Genomic DNA, 21,310 nt, shown 5'->3' with positions numbered 1-21,310 from the left:
AGATGAAGGTAGCCAAATTCTCATCAGGATTCCTATCCAAACCTGGCATGCCTCACCTGTAATTTGCTTCTGCTGAAAGCAACACATATAGGTACACCAAATTCACTCAAGCCTATAGACCTAAACAATCACACAGTACTTTAGTTGTAAAAATAAACTATTGGCACTTAAGTAAATTATATGAAAATAATATTATTATTAAATAATAAAGGGACACGGTCTCCCTTTTAATTAGCTGTGAAATAAAACATCCACGGCTAAATATGTTAAGGAAAGAATTTGGCTCTAAGCAGCAATAAATGCAAATGTGTGATTTCAGGGAGGCTTACAGATTTCAGAAAAGACCCAGAAATCCTTGGAATAAGGGCAGTGAGAATTTACAGCTTCATTTACAAGAATGAAGCAGAAGACACAGGGATAAGAACACAACATCCACAATCAAGCAACATAAATTTTCTATGCTCGGTTTCCTCATCTGTAAAGTAGAGGTAACATGCGTGGCTACATACCTCATAGGGTTATTGTGAAGATTAAAATAATGCAGGCAAAGAACTTCATATGGTGCTGGGTATACATTAAAGAATAATAACTACTTGTACTTCTACTATTATTAGAACCTTAGGTATTCTACACTGAGAGGTTAAAGGGCCAATTAAAAGTAAATTTAATCTAGACAAGTAACATGTGATTTCACTTACACATGGAAACTAAAAAAACAAAACAAATCAACAGACTCATAGACACAGAGAACAAACCAGTGGTTACCAGGAAGAAGAGTAGGAGACTGGGCGAATAGATCAAGGAGATTAAGAGGCTCAAATGTCCAGTCATGAAATAAGGAAGTCATAAGGAAATAATACATAGCATAGAGAATACAGTCAGTAATACTGTAATAATTGTGTATAGTGACCGATGTTACTAGCTTATCATGGTGATCATTTCATAATGTATATACCTCAAGCTAATATAATGTTGTATATCAACTATATTTTAACTTAAAGAAAATTTATCTAGCCATCCTCTAGAACAGAGGTAGGCAAACAAAAGCCTACTAGATAGATGAGTTCTTTTGTTTGGCATGAAAGCTAAAGATGGATTTTACATTTCCAAATGGTGGGAAAAAATTAAAAGAATAATATTTTGTGTTATGTAAAAATTTCATGAAATTCAAACTTAAGTGTCAATAACTAAAGTTTTGATGAAACACAGTCATTCTCATTCATTCACATATTTTCTACTGTTTTCATACAACAATGGCAGAATTCAGTTGCAATAGAACTAATATGGCCAATAAAGATGAAATATTTAATATCTGAACCTTTTACAGTCTATCAACCTTGGTCTAGAATCTAGACTTAGAGCAACTATTTAACCAAAAAGTTAACAAGTGTATGCTTTCCTTTCATAGCTAATTTGACAGATTTTCAGGTAGTTTTTCGAAAGTAACAGTCTAAATCTGCAAGCATTAAAAATTCTGTTTAAAGCAATGCTTCCCATATTGTCATCGTCACATCATGACATTTCTATTTACCAGAGAAAATTACAAACAAAATCACCCTAAATATTACTATTTTCAAGCTCTAATACCACTACTGATATATAATAATAAACAAAATGTGAAAAGATCTCCTTACCATGAATATATATTTACTAAAACAATTAAGAATTAAGCACTGAAATCAACGGTAAAGTTAAATGCCAAAAGGAATTGAATGCTAAGTTGCATCCACTGCCACCAATTCTCCAAGCTGACTCATCACCTTTGGGGAAAAAGAAATGTTGAAATAAAGGGAGATATCTGAAAATTACTAAAAGATGCAAAGTGGAAAAAAATGCAATTATATGATGAAGAAGAAACAGAATTCTGAAAAAAGGGCAGGACATGCTTAAACTACATACAAGTAGTACACACATAAAAGGCAAAACAAACACAGTAGAGGACACTTATAGGAAATAGAAGGCAAAGAACTGCTTGATTACAATATGATAAGAAGGAAACCAAGAATTCAAAATCTGTCAATCACTCTCTTCCTCTCCTTTATTTCCCCAAAGGTCTTGTTCGATTTTGAGAATACTTTCTAGGGAAAATGTTGCAGGACTTTATTAAGCATCAGTGAAGAAAAGTGCTCCAGAGGTAAACGATATGTGAGATGTTAAAGGAGAAAAACAAAAAAACAGAAACTGTAGTTGAAGAACTTACACACCCTGACAGGGGAGGTGAACCTGCAAAACAATTAAATTACTAAGAAAATTAGAAAGTATCATACAAATCAAGTAGATGATGATCCTTTTGGCAAAAAGAAAGGAAGGTAAAGGAATCCATACTCCAGCTTGTGAAGGAAGACTGTAGATGGGAATTTGAGGAGAATCTGAAATATCAAGAAGGGAAATTGGAACAGAAATCAAATAGTGATGAGCAAAAATGTGGATAAGCAGCATTAACAACAAACTTATGATTTATCAGGTAGTAGTAAAACCATAAATGTGTTCCATCTAGAGCAATTATGCTATTTTCTATAGTAATCGAGCATTAGAGATGACAGACTTCAGTATAGAAACTGTCAAAGCTGACAGAGCAAAAAGTCAACATGATTAAGACTTTCCCGTACATTATCAGGGGTGAGAACAAAATTACTGACAACAAATTTCTATATGCATAATAGAAAATGAAGCTTGGAACCTGCCAAATAAGGAAAATAGGCAAAAACTGAGAGACTAGTCTTATTACAGTCAAAAATAAAATATGAGTATTCAAGAGGCATGTGAATTAGAGGAATGTATTTCTGGTCATTTCATTTCAGCATTCTCATGATATGATTATGGATATACAGACAATGTTAGAATGAAAAGGTCAAGTCCAAATACATTTTCTACTCTCTTAAAACACACAAAAAGAACTCTCCCAACAAATTACCATCATATAAAGACTATGGTCAAGAATAAAATCTGTAACAATAAATCTGAAGTTTTACCCAGAGGAAGTCAAGTTATCAATTCAAGATCCCAAAAATATTCAAAAGGCTTAGAAATTACAAAAACATCTAAAATATTCTTTAAATGCTATGCAAATATCCACACTGAAATTTATGTAAGAAGATGGTGCTTCGGTAGGCCATACACATGCACACGCATACAGGTGTCACAGCATTAAATGACTAGATAACATCAGAATATAGAATTTCCAGTTCAATCAGAGTTGGCTGATTCATAGTTCAAATACAATTGGTTGTATCTTGTCAACAAAGTAGAGGCACAGACTGACAATGATATTATCTCACTATATAAATCTATCATTTAACTGAGATTTTGGTTGTGAACCTATTTTCTAGTCTGATTAATAGCTTAGGAAAGAAAACAGCTCAGATTTCATTTGTCTCCACATAGTTTTAACTATTTATATGCTTTTGCAAAATTAAGTACTTACTAATATCATCTTCATGATAAATGACAGAGTGAAATGGCAGAGTTCGGTCTTTAATATATCTCTCTGCTGGCTCAACATAAAAGGTGCCACCATGAGTCTGAATGAATCCTTCAAATCTTCCATCAATAACAGACCCATGGCTAAAACTTCCTTCTTCACCTATTAATGAAAGCAACAAACTCTTAAAAAATTCAATTTGCAATACATGTAAATCCATGGCTAATTCATGTCAATGTATGACAAAAACCACTACAATATTGTAAAGTAATTAGGCTCCAACTAACAAAAATAAATGAAAAAAAAATTCAATTTGCACATGAATGTTAAATTCATTCTCCTTTAAAAAGCCATTCTTATGTATTGAAAAAAAACTAAATACAAATTTACCAGAGAAATTAATTTTCACATGAAATATATCAACCTAAATGTGAACAACTAGAACTTAGTAAATATATATTATATATATTTGTATATATAATAATATATATATACATAAAAACAATGAAATATGGAACATCTGTCTTGCCAACAATCAAATTCCTAGCACCAAGCACAGAGCCTGGCATGTATGCAATAGTCATTGAATAAATAATGGCTAAATAAACTTAGAAAGAGACAAGTAGCTCTTTGTTAAAATACATACATTTAACAGCTCTTTGTTAAAATACAAGTATAAAATACATAATTTCAAAATAAAGACATTAAAGTATATTTTGAATTTCTGCTCTAATTGTCATTAAAACAAAAAGTTCTCTCCCACCTAATATATTCTGCATGAGCGTCTTGGCTTAGCACAACTGGGTTTTAGAAATACATTTTCAAAATAGAAGAGTGTTAAAAATTTTAGAAGTATACCAGCAATTCTTTTCAAGATATTGGAAGTTTGTGATAGTGTCTCATCAATGATACTTCTTTAGGGAAAGAAAATAACAAAAAAGAAAGTAGTTTTGGTTTTTAATAGTCACATCAAATGATAAGAGGTGGGAATTAGGAGGGGTCTATGAAGTTTAAATTACCATTTAAAATTTTCTCACTAAAACAAAGCTGAGGTCTAGCTTTTATTTTCTGACTTTGTATGGCTTTCTCTTTTATTCATCATAATGTGTAACTTTCTCAGATACTAACAATTAAAAGTTACTATGAATATACACAAACACAACTAAAAAAAATTCTAAACATAAGTTTTTTTTTCAATTTCTAAGTTGTAGATTAGCACTAATTAGTTGACTTTAATCATAGACTGAAGCTGAGTCAAGACATTTGCATTTTAAATGATACGACATTTATCTACAAACTCATTTTGTCATACGCTTCTCGACTATCACCTAGCAAAATAAAGGGGGTGGGAGGACTAACTAAGCTACTTACCCAGCAAGATAAACTATTAAGAAAATAATAAAAAAAAAAAACTATAACATTAGAAATCTTGATCAATGGAAAAACACTTTACTTTTCTATTACACCATTATAACAGTACAAAAAACTTTAAATTTATTAACTGTGCTCAATCTACAAATGAGAAATTTTAAGTACAAAAAAACCTCATTTACCCTCATAAAAAAAGAAAAAAGAAACCTTTCTCAAAGTGTTTAATTTTTCAACTTAAGATTTGAGGGGAAATCTACTATGTAGAAATGAAATTTAAGTTTCCGTTAACTTTAATAAGTCTTAATAAATGAGGATCATCTTGAGTATTTACTAATGTACAGTTATAATTCCATGATATTTTGTCCGTAATACCCCCAGAAGACTTTGATATTTTAGCTTTTTACAGCTTCCATAAATTGTTCTGTTCTTCCTTCATTACTAAGCTGATAAATGTAGTTTTCCATTGAACTAGTAAGTGTGCCCTCATCTCCCTAATCTTTTTAAATCTGGTATAGTAAGAGAAAGTCGTTAGAATTGTGAACAAAAAGCAAATAGGTTCTGAGGAAGGCCTTCAGAGGACTTTCCCATGAAAGACTTTGCACATTATTTTTGGCTGTTAAGATCATTTTACAGTTTCAATGGAGACTTCTCTTATAAAACACAGTTAAGTTACTGTTAATTTCTTTCATGGAAAATCAGAAAAATTATACAAATCATTAAACTTTTTAAAAATATGTAGCAGTTTGGAGGTAATGAAAGAATCAAAACTTCACACATTTTCAAAGCCAGATACTACATAATTCAATACTAAATATATATGTAAAAGCTGATCCAAGAATTACTTCATCCTTCAAAGACCACTGTTCTTCATGATACAGTCAAATCTGCCCAGGATTTACACCATCTTTCTGAAATATTTGCCTACACTTCAAAATACACAAATTTTCTTGTGTAGAAAAAAAATCAGAGTTCTTTAAGGTTCAACTTACCATAAATATGTCCAGTGTAAATATGAGAAGTATCATAATCAAGTACTGCATTTGATGTTTCCACCCTAAATTCTTCACTGAAAAGGGAAGTATCCCTCTTCATTCGTAGGTTGAAATGTCTGCAAACAGGGTGGGAAAGGAAAAAAATGAAATTAAAAGGATCCAAATTTAAACAATTATTTTTTTAAATAAAGGAAATCTGCAAAACGTGGACTTCAAATCAAAACCACAATGAGGTACCATTATACGCCAGTTAGGATGGCTGCTATCCAAAAGTCTACAAGCAATAAATGCTGGAGAGGGTGTGGAGAAAAGGGAACCCTCTTACACTGTTGGTGGGAATGCAAATTAGTACAGCCACTATGGAAAACAGTGTGGAGATTTCTTAAAAAGCTGGAAATAGAACTGCCATATGACCCAGCAATCCCACTTCTGGGCATACACACCAAGGAAACCAGATCTGAAAGAGACACGTGCACCCCAATGTTCATCGCAGCACTGTTTATAATAGCCAGGACATGGAAGCAACCCAGATGCCCATCAGCAGACGAATGGATGAGGAAGCTGTGGTACATATACACCATGGAATATTACCCAGCCATTAAAAAGAATTCATTTGAATCAGTTCTAATGAGATGGATGAAACTGGAGCCCATTATACAGAGCAAAGTAAGCCAGAAAGATAAAGACCATTACAGTATACTAACACATGTATATGGACTTTAGAAAGATGGTAACGATAACCCTATATGCAAAACAGAAAAAGAGACTCAGATGTATAGAACAGACTTGTGGACTCTGGGAGAAGGCGAGGGTGGGATGTTTCAAGAGAACAGCATTGAAACATGTATATTATCTAGGGTGAAACAGATCACCAGCCCAGGTTGGGTACATGAGACAAGTGCTAGGGCCTGGTGCACTGGGAAGACCCAGAGGGATCGGGTGGAGAGGGAGGTGGGAGGGGGGACTGGGATGGGGAATACATGTAAATCCATGGCTAATTCATTTCAATGTATAACGAAAACTACTGTAATGATGTAAAGTAATTAGCCTCCAACTAATAAAATAAAATAAAATAAAATAAAAAATAAAAAAAATTTAAAAAAAATGTGGACTGTTCCACAAAACCTGTCTATTTGGGAAATAACTGACCAATTTTCTCATTAAAATTCTGATCTAAAATTCAATGTAACACTGATACAACTCACATACAAATAATCAGTAATCATCTAGGAATATATTAAAAAATAAATGTCTATAGGCTGATTCCTATATGGTGAAACAAGATCATTCTGAGGGCAACTAACGTGCTTGAAGATAAAAACAAGCTTCTTGACCCAATTACTGTTATTCACCACTACTTGTCTTTCCTCTCTAGTAATTCCACAGCTTTGCCATTTTCTCCTCTTATCCACAATTCAGATAATACATACAAAAGTGTCATCTAATTACATAACATCTCCTCTCAGAAAAGTACGCATATTCTTTCCTACAGACACAGAAAGAGAAACACACACATATATACATACACACACAGAAAACATTTCAAATCCTTTATTTTTCCCTGGGGCAACATATAGTTCTTTTTAGACCTTTCTCAGTTCAGGTTGGAGAATCCAAACACAAAGGACCATGATAGCTGAAATCATACTCATTCTAACTGTCCTCTATAAAAGAAAAGACCAAAATACTAAAATAAAATTAAGCAAAGAAATCTCAAGTTTTAGAATCAAACTCAGAACCAAAATCTTAAGACTAAATCTACTAGTCCAGTATTCCTATCCACTAAATAAAGATAACACATTCTATTTTCTGGAACCATTTTAAGGATTAGGGATTATCATCTATGAAAAAATAAACTCATTAACATGGTACTTGGCACAAAGGAGATGTAAAGGATAACATATTAGCTATCACTAATAGACTTTTAGAATTAAATCAACTGCCATAACTTTCATAATCAACTAACAAATTGACTTTCATAATTGCCATAAAAGTCTGCATATAACATCATTTCTGCTTAAAGAATATGAATCAAAGTTTTTAATTAGCCAACCTCCAAATGTTAGAAAAGTGAAAGTGAAGTCCCTCAGTCCTGTCCAGCTCTTTGCGACCCCGAGGACTGTAGCCCACCAGGTTCCTCCATCCATGGAATTTTCCAGGCAAGTATACTGGAGTGGGTTGCCATTTCCTTCTTCAGGGATCTTCCCAACCCAGGGATTGAACCCGGGTCTCCCGCATTGCGGGCAGATGCTTTGACTTTCCCGATGGCTCAGACAGTAAAGCGTCTGCCTACAATGCGGGAGACCCGGGTTCAATCCCTGGGTCAGGAAGATCCCCCTGGATAAGGGAATGGCAACACACTCCAGTATTCTTGCTCCTCCCCCCCAAAAAGGGGCTCAAACGTTAGTAGGACAAGAAATAATTTAAACTCTGACACACTGCTGGTGAAGGTAAAAATGGAACACTTTGGAAAATTGGCTGTTATTTATAAAGTTAAACATTCAAAAATCCTATGACCCACAATTCTACACCAAGAGAAATGAAAATATAAAATATATGTCTGCACAAACAACTGGACACAAATGTCCAAAGCAGTTTTATTCAAAATAGCCAAACCTGGAAATAACCTTAATGTCAATCAGCAAGTAGAGAGAGAAAAGGTTGTGGCTTATTCATATATTAGAAAACTATTCAACAATAAAATGATTCAGTTCAGTTCAGCTGTTCAGTCATGTCTGACTCTCTGCAACCCCATGGACTACAGCACGCCAGGGTTCCCTGTCCATCATCAACTCCTGGAGCTTCCTCAGACCCATGTCCATTGAGTCGGTGATGCCATCCAACCATCTCATCCTCTGTCATACCCTTCTCCTCCTGCCTTCAATCTTTCCCAGCATCAGGGTCTTTTCCAGTGAGTCAGTTCTTCCCATCAGGTGGCCAAAGCATTGGGAGTTTCAGCTTCAGCATCAGTCCTTCCAATGAATATTCAGGACTGATCCCCTTTACAAAGAACAGGTTGGATCTCCTTGTGGCCCAAGGGACTCTCAAGAGTCTTCTCCAACAACACAGCTCAAAAGCATCAATTTTTCGGCACTCAGCTTTCTTTATAGTCCAAACTCTCACATCCAAACCATAGCTTAGACCAGACTGACCTTTGTCAGCAATGTCTCTTTTTAATATGCTGTCTAGATTGGTCATAGATTTTCTTCCAAGAAGGAAGCGTCTTTAATTTCATGGCTGCAGTCACCATCTGCAGTGATTTGGGAGCCCAAGAAAATAAAGTCTGTCACTGTTCCCATTGTTTCCCCATCTATTTGCCATGAAGTGATGGGAAACAGATGTCATGATCTTCATTTTTTGAATGTTGAGCTTTAAGCCAATTTTTTCACTCTCCTCTGTCACTTTCATCAAGAGGCTCTTTAGTTCTTATTTGCTTTCTGCCATAAGGGTGGTATCATCCATATCTCAGATATGTAAGTTTGTGTCATCTGCATATCAGCATTATACATTTTATAAAATGATTAAATTCCTAAAAATAGGTAGTTTTATAACACAAAAGACTGCACATAGTATAATTCCATATACGTAATTTAACAGGCAAAATCTATCTGTAGTGTCAGAAAGCAGATCAGTGATTACCTGGGATGGAGAGATACTAAGAGCAAATGGGAATGAGGGAATTTTTTTGCTCTGATGGAAATGTTCTACACCTTGATTTGAATGGTGGTTCACAAGTACATACATTTGTCAAAACTTAAACTATATGCTTGAAATGATAGAACTATACAATAAAGGACAGAGACAGTATGGGCCTAACAGAAGCAGAAGATATTAAGAAGAAGTCGCAAGAATACACAGAAGAGCTATACAAAAAAGATCTTAATGACCCAGATAATCACGATGGTGTGATCATTCACCTAGAGCCAGACATCCTGGAGTGCTAAGTCAAGTGGGCCTTAGGAAGCATCACTACAAACAAAGCTAGTGGAGATGATGGAATTCCAGCTGAACTATTTCAAATCTTAAAAGATGATGCTGTGAAAATGTTGCACTCAATATGCCAGCAAATTTGGGAAACTTAGCAGTGGCCACAGGACTGGAAAAAGTCAGTTTTCATTCCAATCCCAAAGGAAGGCAATGCCAAACAATGCTCAACCTACCGCATAATTGCACTCATCTCACACTCTAGCAAAGTAATGCTCAAAATTCTCCAAGCAGGCTTCAACAGCACATGAACCAAAAACTTCCAGATGTTCAAGCTGGATTTAGAAAAGGCAGGGGAACCCAAGATCAAATTGCCAACATCCGCTGGATCATAGAAAAAGCAAGAGAATTCCAGAAAAATACCTACTTCTGCTTCACAAGACTATACAAAGCTTTTGACTGTGTAGATCACAACAAAACGTGGAAAATTCTTAAAGAAATGGGAATACCAGACCATCTTACCTGACTCCTGAGAATTCTGTATGCAGGTCAAGAAGCAACAATAGAACCAGACATGGAACATCAGACTGGACTAAAATTGGGAAAGGAGTACATCAAGGCTGTATATTGTCACTCTGCTTATTTAACTTATATGCAGAGTACATCATGTGAAATGCCGGGCTGGATGAAGCACCAGCTGGAATAAAGATTGCCAGGAGAAATATCAATACCTCAGACATGCAGATGACACAACCCTAATGGCAGAAAGCAAAGAGGAACTAAAGAGCCTCTTGATGAAAGTGAATGAGGAGAGTGAAAAAGCTGGTGTAAAACTCAACAGTCAAAAACAAAGATTATGGCATCTGGTCCCATAACTTCATGGCAAATAGATGGGGAACGGTGGAAACAGTGAGAGACTTCATTTTGGTGGACTCCAAAATCACTGCAGCCATGAAATTAAGATGCTTTCTCCTTGGGAAAAAAGCTATGACCAACCTAGACAACATATTAAAAAGCAGTGACATTACTTTGCCAACAAAGGTCAGTCTAGTCAAAGCAATGGTTTTTCTAGTAGTCATGTATGGATGTGAGAGTTGAACCATAAAGAAAGCTGAGTGCCGAAGAATTGATGCTTTTGAGTTGTGGTTGTTGGAGAAGATTCCTGAGACCCCTTGGATTGCAAGGAGATCCAACCAGTCCATCCTAAAGGAGATCAGTCCTGAATATTCACTGCAAGGACTGATGCTGAAGCTGAAACTCCAATACTTTGGCCACCTGATGGGAAGAACTGACTCACTGGAAAAGACCCTGATGCTAGGAAAGACTGAAAGCAGGAGGAGAAGGGGACGACAGAGGATGAGATGGTTGGATGGCATCACCGACTCGATGGACATGAGTCTGAGCAAGCTCCAGGAGTTGGTGCTGGACAGGGAAACCTGGTGTGTTGCAGTCCATGGGGTTGCAAAGAGTCACACACAAATGAATGACTGAACTGAACTGAACTGAAATTATATACTTGAAATGAACGTAATGTAAATTATACTTCAATACAGATGATTTTAAAGAAAAAAATCAAATCATTTTTCAAGTGAATAGGGGTCAACAGTTGGGTTTTATTCATTAGCTTCGTAATAATGCCACCTTTTTTGAACACTATAATCTTTTTTTCTTTAATTTCCTGTCAATATTGGCAATCTTTTATTTTGTGGCTGTACTCACTTCTATTTGCCTAAAACTCACAAAAAATCTCCTAGGGTTTCCCAAGTACTGTGACAATGACTGTAGGCTAGGAAAGACATCCTTAGAACCTTAAGGTTTTAATCCACTGCAGCAAGCAATCAACAAAGCCAAAGATCTTCTAAATGGGAATTCCACAGTTAAAAAAACAATCCTAAACAAATAGGAATCCTGCCTGAATTCTTATTCCACATCCTTCTCATAAAATTGCTTTCATCAACTAACAAGACAGGAAATCCTTGATCATATATACAAGTATAAATACACACATTATTTTTTAAAGGATCATAATGATTTGAAAATCATTCATTTCTATTCATTTATGTACTTCTAATTTACTATATAAATAGTACTTCTAAAAGAGCATCTTTGTTAAATAGACTAAACAATAAAAGTCCATAGGCTTAATATGTTTGTCATTCAGGATTTGTTTATTATTTAGCAAAACTGTTATACCTTAAAACCATTATAAGCAGGAGCCTAAACTTTTGGCTCAAGGATAAGAAAAATTACAGTGAACACTGCCTTAAAAAAAAAAAAAATTGCTGCATTTTGGGAAAAGTTTGGTGGTTCCTCAGAAAGTTAAAACAGAGAATTACTGTATTATCCAGAAATTCTACTTCTAGGTATATGCCCTAAGGACTGGAAGTCAGGGACTCGTGTACACCAATGTTTACAGCATTATTCGTAACAGCCAAAAGGCGGAAACAACCCTGATGTCCACCACATATGGATTTCAAGACGTGTGTGTGTGCAGTGTAAGCATGCAGCGGGTCTTTTAGCTTTAAAAAGGAATGGAACTCTGATACATGACACAACACGGATGAACCCTGGAAACACTATGCTAGGTGAAATGAGCCAGATGCAGAAGGTCATGTATCATATGACCCCAGATATGCGGTACCTAGAATAGGCAAATTCCTAGAGACAGAAAGTAGAATAAAAGTTACCAAGGGCTGGTAGGAGGACAGAATACAGTTATTGTTTAATGGGTACACAGTTTCTGTTTGGTATAATCAAAAAGCTCTGGAAATGAACAGCAGTGATAGTTTGACAACACTTAGAATATACCTAACGCCACTGTATTGTAACCATTAAAAATGGTCAAAATCCTAAGTTACATGTTATTTTGCCAACATAAAAATAAAATTTTAAAAATCACGTATTCCCCAAAGCTAAGGTATAAAATAAAATTGTGTGGGCAGAGATATCCATTCCAGTAGTAAAAGCCCCTAGAATATTGGTTGAGATAGTACTGGTTGAGATAGCAGTATTACGATAACGATGAGATTATGACATTCTTCTCAAATTTACGTAGGTTTTAGGGATTGCCTGGTGGCTCAGTGGTAAAGAATCCAACTGTCAATGCAGGAGACACAGGTTCGATTCCTGGGTTGGGAAAATCCCCTGGACAAAGAAATGGCAACTCACTAAAGTATTCTTGCCTGGAAAAATCCCATGGACAGAAGAGTCTGGCAGGCTACACATGGGGTCACAAATAATCAGACACAACTCCGTGATTAAGCAACAAAAATAAAATAGTTTCAGAGCACTTTCACACATATTACTGCACCTCATCCTCACAGCAACAATGCAAGGGAAGCATGATGAATGTTTTTATGAGACTCAGGTCACAAGACTAGAATTAGAACTAGAGCTCTAGTATTTGGCTGCTGCATCTTGCTTTTGATCGTATCACAAATGCCTCTCAAGCATGTGATGGAAGCAGTCAACTTAATATTTGTTGAGTACTGTAGTGGTCTTAATGTATGTTAATATTACCAGTCTTCGCCAACATGTTACCTTTTAAAATCTGAACAAATTCAAGTAAGATATAGAAGTGAAATATATAACCTTATTTGAATTTTACTGAAAATTTTACTTTACACCACCATACAAAGTACCCTTTGATTATAATGCCTGAGATACTCTTAAGACTAAGGCTAAACTCTGTCCCCTTTTACTATGCTTCTTTCAGCAAGTTTAGTTCTTTTTTTGTTATTATAGTGCACTGCCACCAAAGATAAATTTTAGATTTCCTTTGAGGTGGAAGATACTCTGTATAAGGAACATTATTTGCACTGGGGATGTTTTCCTACTCTTAGATTTAACCACTATGTTCACTGTATGGATCAATAGTATTTTGTATCTCATCCTGATTACAATAATTCTATTATCATTCTTTCTGTAGTGCCATATAGTAAAGTTATAAAGAATGGAGTGAAATTATAGGCAGGCAAAATCAGCTAACAAATGACAGTCATTTGAAAAAATACATGAAACGGATTTTCCAAATCTCTGGCTTTGAAAATTTCATGCTTTGAAAATTCAGTTGTACCATGTGGTAATAAAAGCTGGTTTTCCCCTCTTAGGCTTTAAAAAAGCACTATGAATCTAAGCAGTACTAGAGGTAGGAGACCCACCTTTGGTATGGACAACAAAATAAATTATGTTAGTATATGATTCTGTTAGTTTCTAGATCATATACCTTCTATACTAATGAGGTACCATTCTATAGATTAGAACAGTTAAGGTTATAGAGTAAAAAGAAGTTGTCTTTTCCCTCACATGATTATAGGCTAAAGACAGTATATGGCCCTGACTCTCAGAAGAAACCAGCAATAGTTAAAGGTGCATCCCTCGAACTGGTCATAATATTAGGGCTGGTGCAAAATTGCAATTTTGCATCATTGTGAAACTCTGCCATTTGATATTGGAATATATTCTTAAATAAATGTGGTTATGTTATACATCATTTTAATGGCATTTCTCACTTCATGTTTTTCTGCTAATGACTTACTTTTTGCTGTTTATGTTTATTTTAGATTACAGAAATGACGTTAGACAAAAACCAAATTTGAGTGATTTTTTAATCCAGTACAAAATGGGTCGTAAAACAGCAGAGACAACTCACGCATCATCAACAATGTGTTTGACCCAAGAACTGCTAATGAATGTACAGTGCAGTGATGATTCAAGAAGTTTTGCAAAGACTAGAGCCTCAAAGATGAAGAACATAGTGGCCAGCCATCAGAAGTTGACGAGCACCAGCTGAGAGCCATCACTGAAGGTGATCCTCTTACAACTACATGGGAAACTGCCGAAGAACTCAACATCAACCATCCTATGGTCATTTGGCATTTGAAGCAAACTAGAAAGGTGAAAAGGCTAGGTTACTGGGTGCCTCATGAGCTGACTGCAACTCAAAAAAGTTTTGAAATGTTGTCTTCTCTTATGCTACACAATAATGACAAACCATTTCTTGACTAGACTGTGATGTGCAAAGAGAAGTGGATCGTTTACAACAACCAGTGATGACCAGCTCAGTAGCTGGACCAAGCAAAACCTCCTAAGCACTTCTCAAAGCTAAACTTGCACCAAAAAAAGGTCATGGTCTCTGGTGATCTGCTGCCAGTCTGATCCATTACAGCTTTCTGAATCCTGATGAAACCATCGCATCTGAGAAATATGCTCAGCAAATCGATGAGATGCACCAAAAACTGCAACATCTGCAGCCGGCACTGGTCAATAGAAAGGGCCCAATTCTTCTCCACGACAATGCCCGACCACCATGTCGCACAACCAACATTTCAAAAGTTGAACAAATTGGGCTACAAAGTTTTGCCTCATCCACCATATTCACCTGACCTCTCACCAATTCACTACCACTTCTTCAAGCATCTTGACAACTTTTGCAGAGAAAATGCTTCCACAACCAGCAGAAAGCAGAAAATGCTTTCCAAGAGATTGTCAAATCCCAAGACACAGATTTTTACACTACAGGAATAAACAAACTTACGTCTCATTGGCAAAAATGTGTTGATTGTAATGGTCCCTATTTTGATTAATAAAGATGTGTTTGAGCCTAGTTATAATGATTTAAAATTCATGGTCCAAAACCGCAATTACTTTTGTACCAACCTAATAGGACAAAAAAGCCTCAGCTAATGAAGTACATTGTTAACTGGGGAAAGAAATGTGAGAGCAAAAGCTTTGCTTCCAAGTATGTTAGAGTGATCTGGCAGTCCCAGAGAGGTCTACTGTGTCTAAACGGGACAGGTTTGTCACAGGCCTGGAGAGTGACTCCTAGAAATAAAACAGGACTTAACAGGCCTTCTTTAGAAAATAGACGTTTCTAGGTATTCTGTCCCTGTAACATTCACCTTCTTCTTCATAAAGATGCTTGCAAGAGTCTGCATTCAAATTATTTTTGTAAGACATGTTGCCAGTATTAATAGCAAATATTACTGTGAGTCAAATAGTACACTTTTTGAAACAGAAAAGTCCTTTTTCAAATTATCTTAAAGAAGCCACCACCCCCCACCCTCCTGAAAAAGGATAAAACATAAGAGGTTGATAGAAAGGGAAAGAACAGTTAGCCTGTGTGTACACCACTGGGCCAAACCTGAGGCGTTCTCCACAGAAATTCTAGGGCTCTGTAGTTTGGAAAACACAGTTCCAGGCTTTACTAATGGTCCTGATGTAGACAGATTGCCCCAAAAAAGCAAAAATAAACGTATAAGATTCCTCAAGAATTACCAAGGAAGATAAAAGTGAAACTAAAACTGAAGTTTGTAGCGGTAAGCACTATGATGAGAAACAAAGCAGGATAAAAGGACAGAATGGTAGAAGGAAAGAAGGTACTACTTCACAAAGGGCGGCAGGCAAGATTTCTCTGAATGGATGACATTTGAGCAGAGATTTGAATGAAATGGAGGCTCAAGAGCCATGTGACTAAAAAAAAAAAAGAAAGAAAGAAAGAGCCATGTGGCTATGGAGTGGAGGTGGGAAAGAGCTGTGAGCAGAAGAACTACACACACCGCGTGTTAGAGAAAAATCACTTGGCCTGAAGTGGTATATAGAGGGGGGAGGGGAGGAGATATGGTAAGAAAATAGAATATAGCACACAGAAGAGATCAAAATCTTTGTTCAATTAATGAAGACCTGGGCAGCCAGCAAGTTATTCTTTACGTGACAAACACTGTCTAAAACATCTCCATGAATATATTTCTCCAAACTACAATATTCCCTGTGCCTGTTGTGGGACGTGAGAGGAAGGGGACTTGTCGTCCTGCTACACGTTCTCATAATCTCAAATCTCTCCTTTTAAAAGATAAAACTTGCCGTCTCCTCCCCCATGCTCCTCAAGGATTCTACTCCCATACACATTTTTCTGCCCTTGTAACCCTTCCACATCCAGGGAGGCTTGAAGATTCAAACCCCTCCTCCAAGCCCCACTCCTGGGCTCTTTTCATTCAACTGCAACCACACAAGCAGTTCAGGTCTCCTTTTATTTGGGTAACTGGGTTCTACACTGAATTCTTATCCTCAGCCTCCCTCCCACTTTAAAGATAAAGTTTCTGATGAAGAAGAGCTACTGCCATTCTGCTACAGCAAAGTGTTTAACAGCTTTTTGATTTTGCATTGCTGATAATATCAACCTCTAAAAGAAAAGTAACACAATGATGAGAACTTATACTTGAGATTTAATACTGATAAACTGAATAATCGGCTGATGATGAAGTAACAAGAACTTAAGAAGACAACACCATCATCTTATCATCAGGGAGTTTGTTAAAACAAGAAATAAGAAAAAGCCTAAGAGAGAAAGTAAGTTCTAAGTTCAGCCACTCATGCTCATGTCTGACTCTTTGCGACCCCATGGACTGCAGCACATCAGGCCTCCCTGTCCATCACCAACTCCCGGAGCTTGCTCAAACTCATGTCCATCGAATCGGTGACGCCATCTATCCACCTCATCCTCTGACATCTCCTTCTCCTCCAGCCTTCAATCTTTCCCAGCATCAGGGTCTTTTCCAAGGAGTCAGTTCTTCTCATCCGGTGGCCAAAGTATTGGAGTTTCAGCTTCAACATCAATCCTTCTAATGAATATTCAGTACTGAGTTCCTTTAGGATGGACTGGTTGGATCTCCTTGCAGCCCAAGGGACTCTCAAGAGCTTTCTCCAACACCACAGTTCAAAAGCATCAATTCTTTGGCACCCAGCTTTCTTTATAGTCCAACTCTCACATTCATACATGACTACTGGAAAAACCATAGCTTTGACTAGACGTACCTTTGTAGCAAAGGTTTTAATAAAGCAGATGTTTAAACATTCACAGATAGTATGAGTAAAATCTCCTATTTGGGGACTTAAAATACACACAAGTGAAGTTGAATGACTGACCATGTCTCCAAAATGTCATCCAAGTTGGACAGAGTAACCTCTGAAGTCTCTAAGATGAACAATGTGAAAGGTTCACTGAGTTTAATAACAGGTATGAGTAAGCTACTGCTGAAAGCAAAACATTAAAAAATTGGAGGAGTCAAGTCAGAACAATTTTATTATGGACAATTAAAATGTGTTTGTATTTCTTACATTTAGGGAAAAACTAGCCAAGTGATACTCAAAAAATAACCAGATTCTTGCATTCAACCACCAGAGAATTAGTATAGATGGTTTTTCAAAGATACTGGCCCAATATGCTCTTTTAACCAAAATGCCCAAAGACACACTAGTTATTATCATGAATCATTAGAAATTCAAACAAAAAAATGTTACTTCTTTACCCTTATACATGACTATAAAGTCCCCAAATTTGAATTACTTTGTATAACTAGATCAGTGAGATCAAACAAAACTAGAGAAATTCAAAGGATCAGTAACATGGACTAGGAATACTGGTAATGTTTAGCAAGATAAAAGCAAAAAGCAACAATTAACCACTCTCTTCCTCTAAACACTTTTCCCCCTGACTTCTAGGGATTATGCTCTCAGGTTTCCTACTTTTCTTACCACTCTTCAGTTTTTGCACCCCCTCCTCCACTTACAACTTAAAATTTGTTCAGCAGCACTTCAGGAACTGGGCCCTCTTGATAAACTTCACATAACATGTTCAAACCTGAACTTCTGACTTCTCCTCAAAACTTTTAGTTGTTCCAGTATCCTATCTCAGTAAATGGCTCCAGTGGTCACTCAGTTGCTCAAACTAGAAAAGGTCATCCTCGACTCCTTCTCTTAGGACCTCAATATGTATCAACCATGCCCAATAAACTCTACCTTCAAAATATCTCTCACATTTATCCACTCTCTTTCATCATCTCTAAGTCAGTTCAGTTCAGTCGCTCAGTCGTGTCTGACTCTTTGCAACCCCATGAATCACAGCATGCCAGGCCCCCCTGTCCATCACCAACTCCCGGAGTTTACTCAAACTCATGCCCATCGAGTCGGTGATGCCATCCAGCCATCTCATCCTCTGTCATCCCCTTCTCCTCCTGCCCCCAATCCCTCCCAGCATCAGGGTCTTTTCCAATGAGTCAACTCTTCGCATGAGGTAGCCAAAGTATTGGAGTTTCAGCTTCAGCATCAGTCCTTCCAATGAACACCCAGGAATTATCTCCTTTAGGATGGACTGGCTGGATCTCCTTGCAGTCCAAGGGACTCCCAAGAGTCTTCTCCAACACCATAGTTCAAAAGCATCAATTTTCAGCGCTCAGCTTTCCTCATCATCTCTAGTACCATCCTAATTCAGGCTACCACTTCTCATGAGGATGTCTTAATGCCTTTAACATTACTCCTTTCCAAACTATTCTTCACCTACAGCCAGATCAGACTTTTTTACCTCATAAAGTTACTTACCATTAAAAACATTCCATGGCTAAGTAAAAAAACTATCACCATGACTTACATACACTCTCAAAGATCTGGCTCCTGCTTATTTCAGCCTAATTAAAAACCATTCTCCCTCACATCTTAGGAACCAGCCATACTGAAATTCCTTCATCTCAGTATCTTCACACATGCTATTTCCTCTGTCTAATCACCTTCTTTAGTCATCCTTCCAGGATCCATTTAAACTCATTTTCTATGACCAGTGGCCTTCCCTGACCTCCAGACAAGATGGCATTCCCCTATGCTCCCACAGCAATCCATTAAAACATTCTTGACATTTATCACAGCTGTCATTCCTAATATAATGCACCTATTTCTCCTGAGTCCGTAAACTCCTGAACAGTAAGACCTTCTCTTGTTCAGCCTCTCTATTCCTAGCAGCTACTGAAAGTGCCTGAAAGGGAATTCCCTGGCAATCCAGTGGTGAGAATTGGTACTTCCACAGTGGAAATTCTACTGCCAGGGACTCAGGTTCAACCTCTGGTTGGGGAACTAAGTTTCTGCAAGCCATGTGGCACAACCAAAACTAAAATAAAAGTAAACAGAAGTACCTGAAATACATTGGATGCTTAATAAATATATAAAACAATAAAGGGATTGAAATAAAACATACAAGTGGACTTAGTAAAGTATGGCATATTAAAACTAAAGAAACATCTCTTGGAGCTTAAATAAAAATAAAGGAAATATACAATATATTTGTTCAATCCAAGGATCAAAATTCCATTTAACAGAATTTGTGATTTAGGGTTTAAAAAAAGAAAAAGACAAGTACAACTACTACGTAACACAATTATTTCTCTAAGATTTAAGATTCCTATATGCTAGACCTTGTTTCAGCATTATTCTCACAGTACAGACTATTTTGGAACTTAACTAGTACAAAGTGACTAGAACTTAAGAAAATTTCAGAGATGCACACAACAATTCAAGTTTATCCCTAGAAACAAGTATCAGAAATATACGTCCATCTAAAAAAGCAGAAAAAAGCTTGAAGAGGTTATAATACAACCAAGTGAGGACTCTTGGTGTCCAGAAGCTACTTCAAATAGGAAGTATATACATGATTATCAAAGATTTTTTTAACCTATTTAATGCTTTAATGTTTTAAAATATTACTTACAAAAAATAAAATAAAATATTACTTACAAGATTTCACTGACACTTAATAAAACAACCAAGCAGGCATAATGTTACCAATAAACTAAACATATCTATTCAACACAGTTATAGTAATATAAAGGATTTTCATGTATAGTGAAATAGGATAAACAGTCATACAAAATCCTTGCTATGCTTTTAACAGACAACATAACAACTTAGAGGGGGCTTAGTCACTCAAAGAACAGAAAAAAACAAAGTTGGCTATGAATCTGAATTTAGTCTGAGTTGGGGAGCTTATTTCACAAAAGATCATACTGCAAATGCAACATTTTAGTGCGAAATATAACTTAAAACTGAGGACTGTAACTGAAGAATGATGGATGGGCTTTCCTACTAGGCATATACCTAATTTCTGACATTTATGTGTCTAGGTCACGGACTCTAGAAACCGTGACATTCAATATGCTATCAGATACAAGCCTGTTTTAGATCAACTTTCCAAAGAACTGAAAACAGTCAGAAAAACACTTTTACACTCTTATTTCCATTCCCTTCTCAAAAAGGTCGGAAGCTCAGTTTAAGTTTTTAAAAAAATTCATCCTCTCTTTTACATAAATCCTACTTTGTGCTTAAAAACATGTAAAATAAAAATGCTTCATGTTAAATCTTATCTAAGAAGCTAAGTTCAGAGCAATCATCAGCTCTCAACTTAACTTCTTCAACACAAAATTACATGAACACAACGAAGCTCTTCCTATTCTTATTTTAGTAAGTAATTCAAGTAGCCAGGGTAGCCTTCAGAGCTTTTAAAAGATATATGTTAGGCTTTTATTATCTGTGTAAGCATGAAGAATAGGATATCTTAGAAAATCCACTGCTGAGACAGAGTGGTAAGAATTGAAGTCTATGCCAAAAGGCACTGTACCTGACATAAAGTAGGTCCAAAGAAATACCATTCTCCCTTCTAAATTTTTCCTGTATCTTGCTCAACTTTTGCTGGAAGAGATTTAAGTGCAATAGATTTTCATAGATAAAATTTAAAACTTTTCAAAATTCTGTTTTTCCATATCCAAAACAACAGCATTTTTAC

At 36.2% G+C, this 21,310-nt stretch overlaps 1 protein-coding gene across 2 annotated transcripts in view; it reads right to left on the bottom strand.

Moving 5' to 3' along the window:
- Nucleotides 1-21,310, bottom strand: part of ADAM10 (ADAM metallopeptidase domain 10) — a 140,137-nt gene that overhangs the window by 69,615 nt on the left and 49,212 nt on the right. For both annotated transcript variants that reach the window (XM_020882515.2, XM_070469225.1), the window contains exons 3-4: nucleotides 5,782-5,900; nucleotides 3,425-3,583 (exon numbers count right to left, since the gene is read on the bottom strand). In XM_020882515.2, coding sequence (XP_020738174.1) covers nucleotides 3,425-3,583; nucleotides 5,782-5,900 — 278 coding nt within the window. The remainder of the gene's footprint in view (nucleotides 1-3,424; nucleotides 3,584-5,781; nucleotides 5,901-21,310) is intronic.

Source organism: Odocoileus virginianus, chromosome 6 (genome assembly GCF_023699985.2).
Source record: "Odocoileus virginianus isolate 20LAN1187 ecotype Illinois chromosome 6, Ovbor_1.2, whole genome shotgun sequence".
Taxonomy (NCBI): domain Eukaryota; kingdom Metazoa; phylum Chordata; class Mammalia; order Artiodactyla; family Cervidae; genus Odocoileus; species Odocoileus virginianus.
This window is presented reverse-complemented; position numbering and strand designations above follow the sequence as displayed.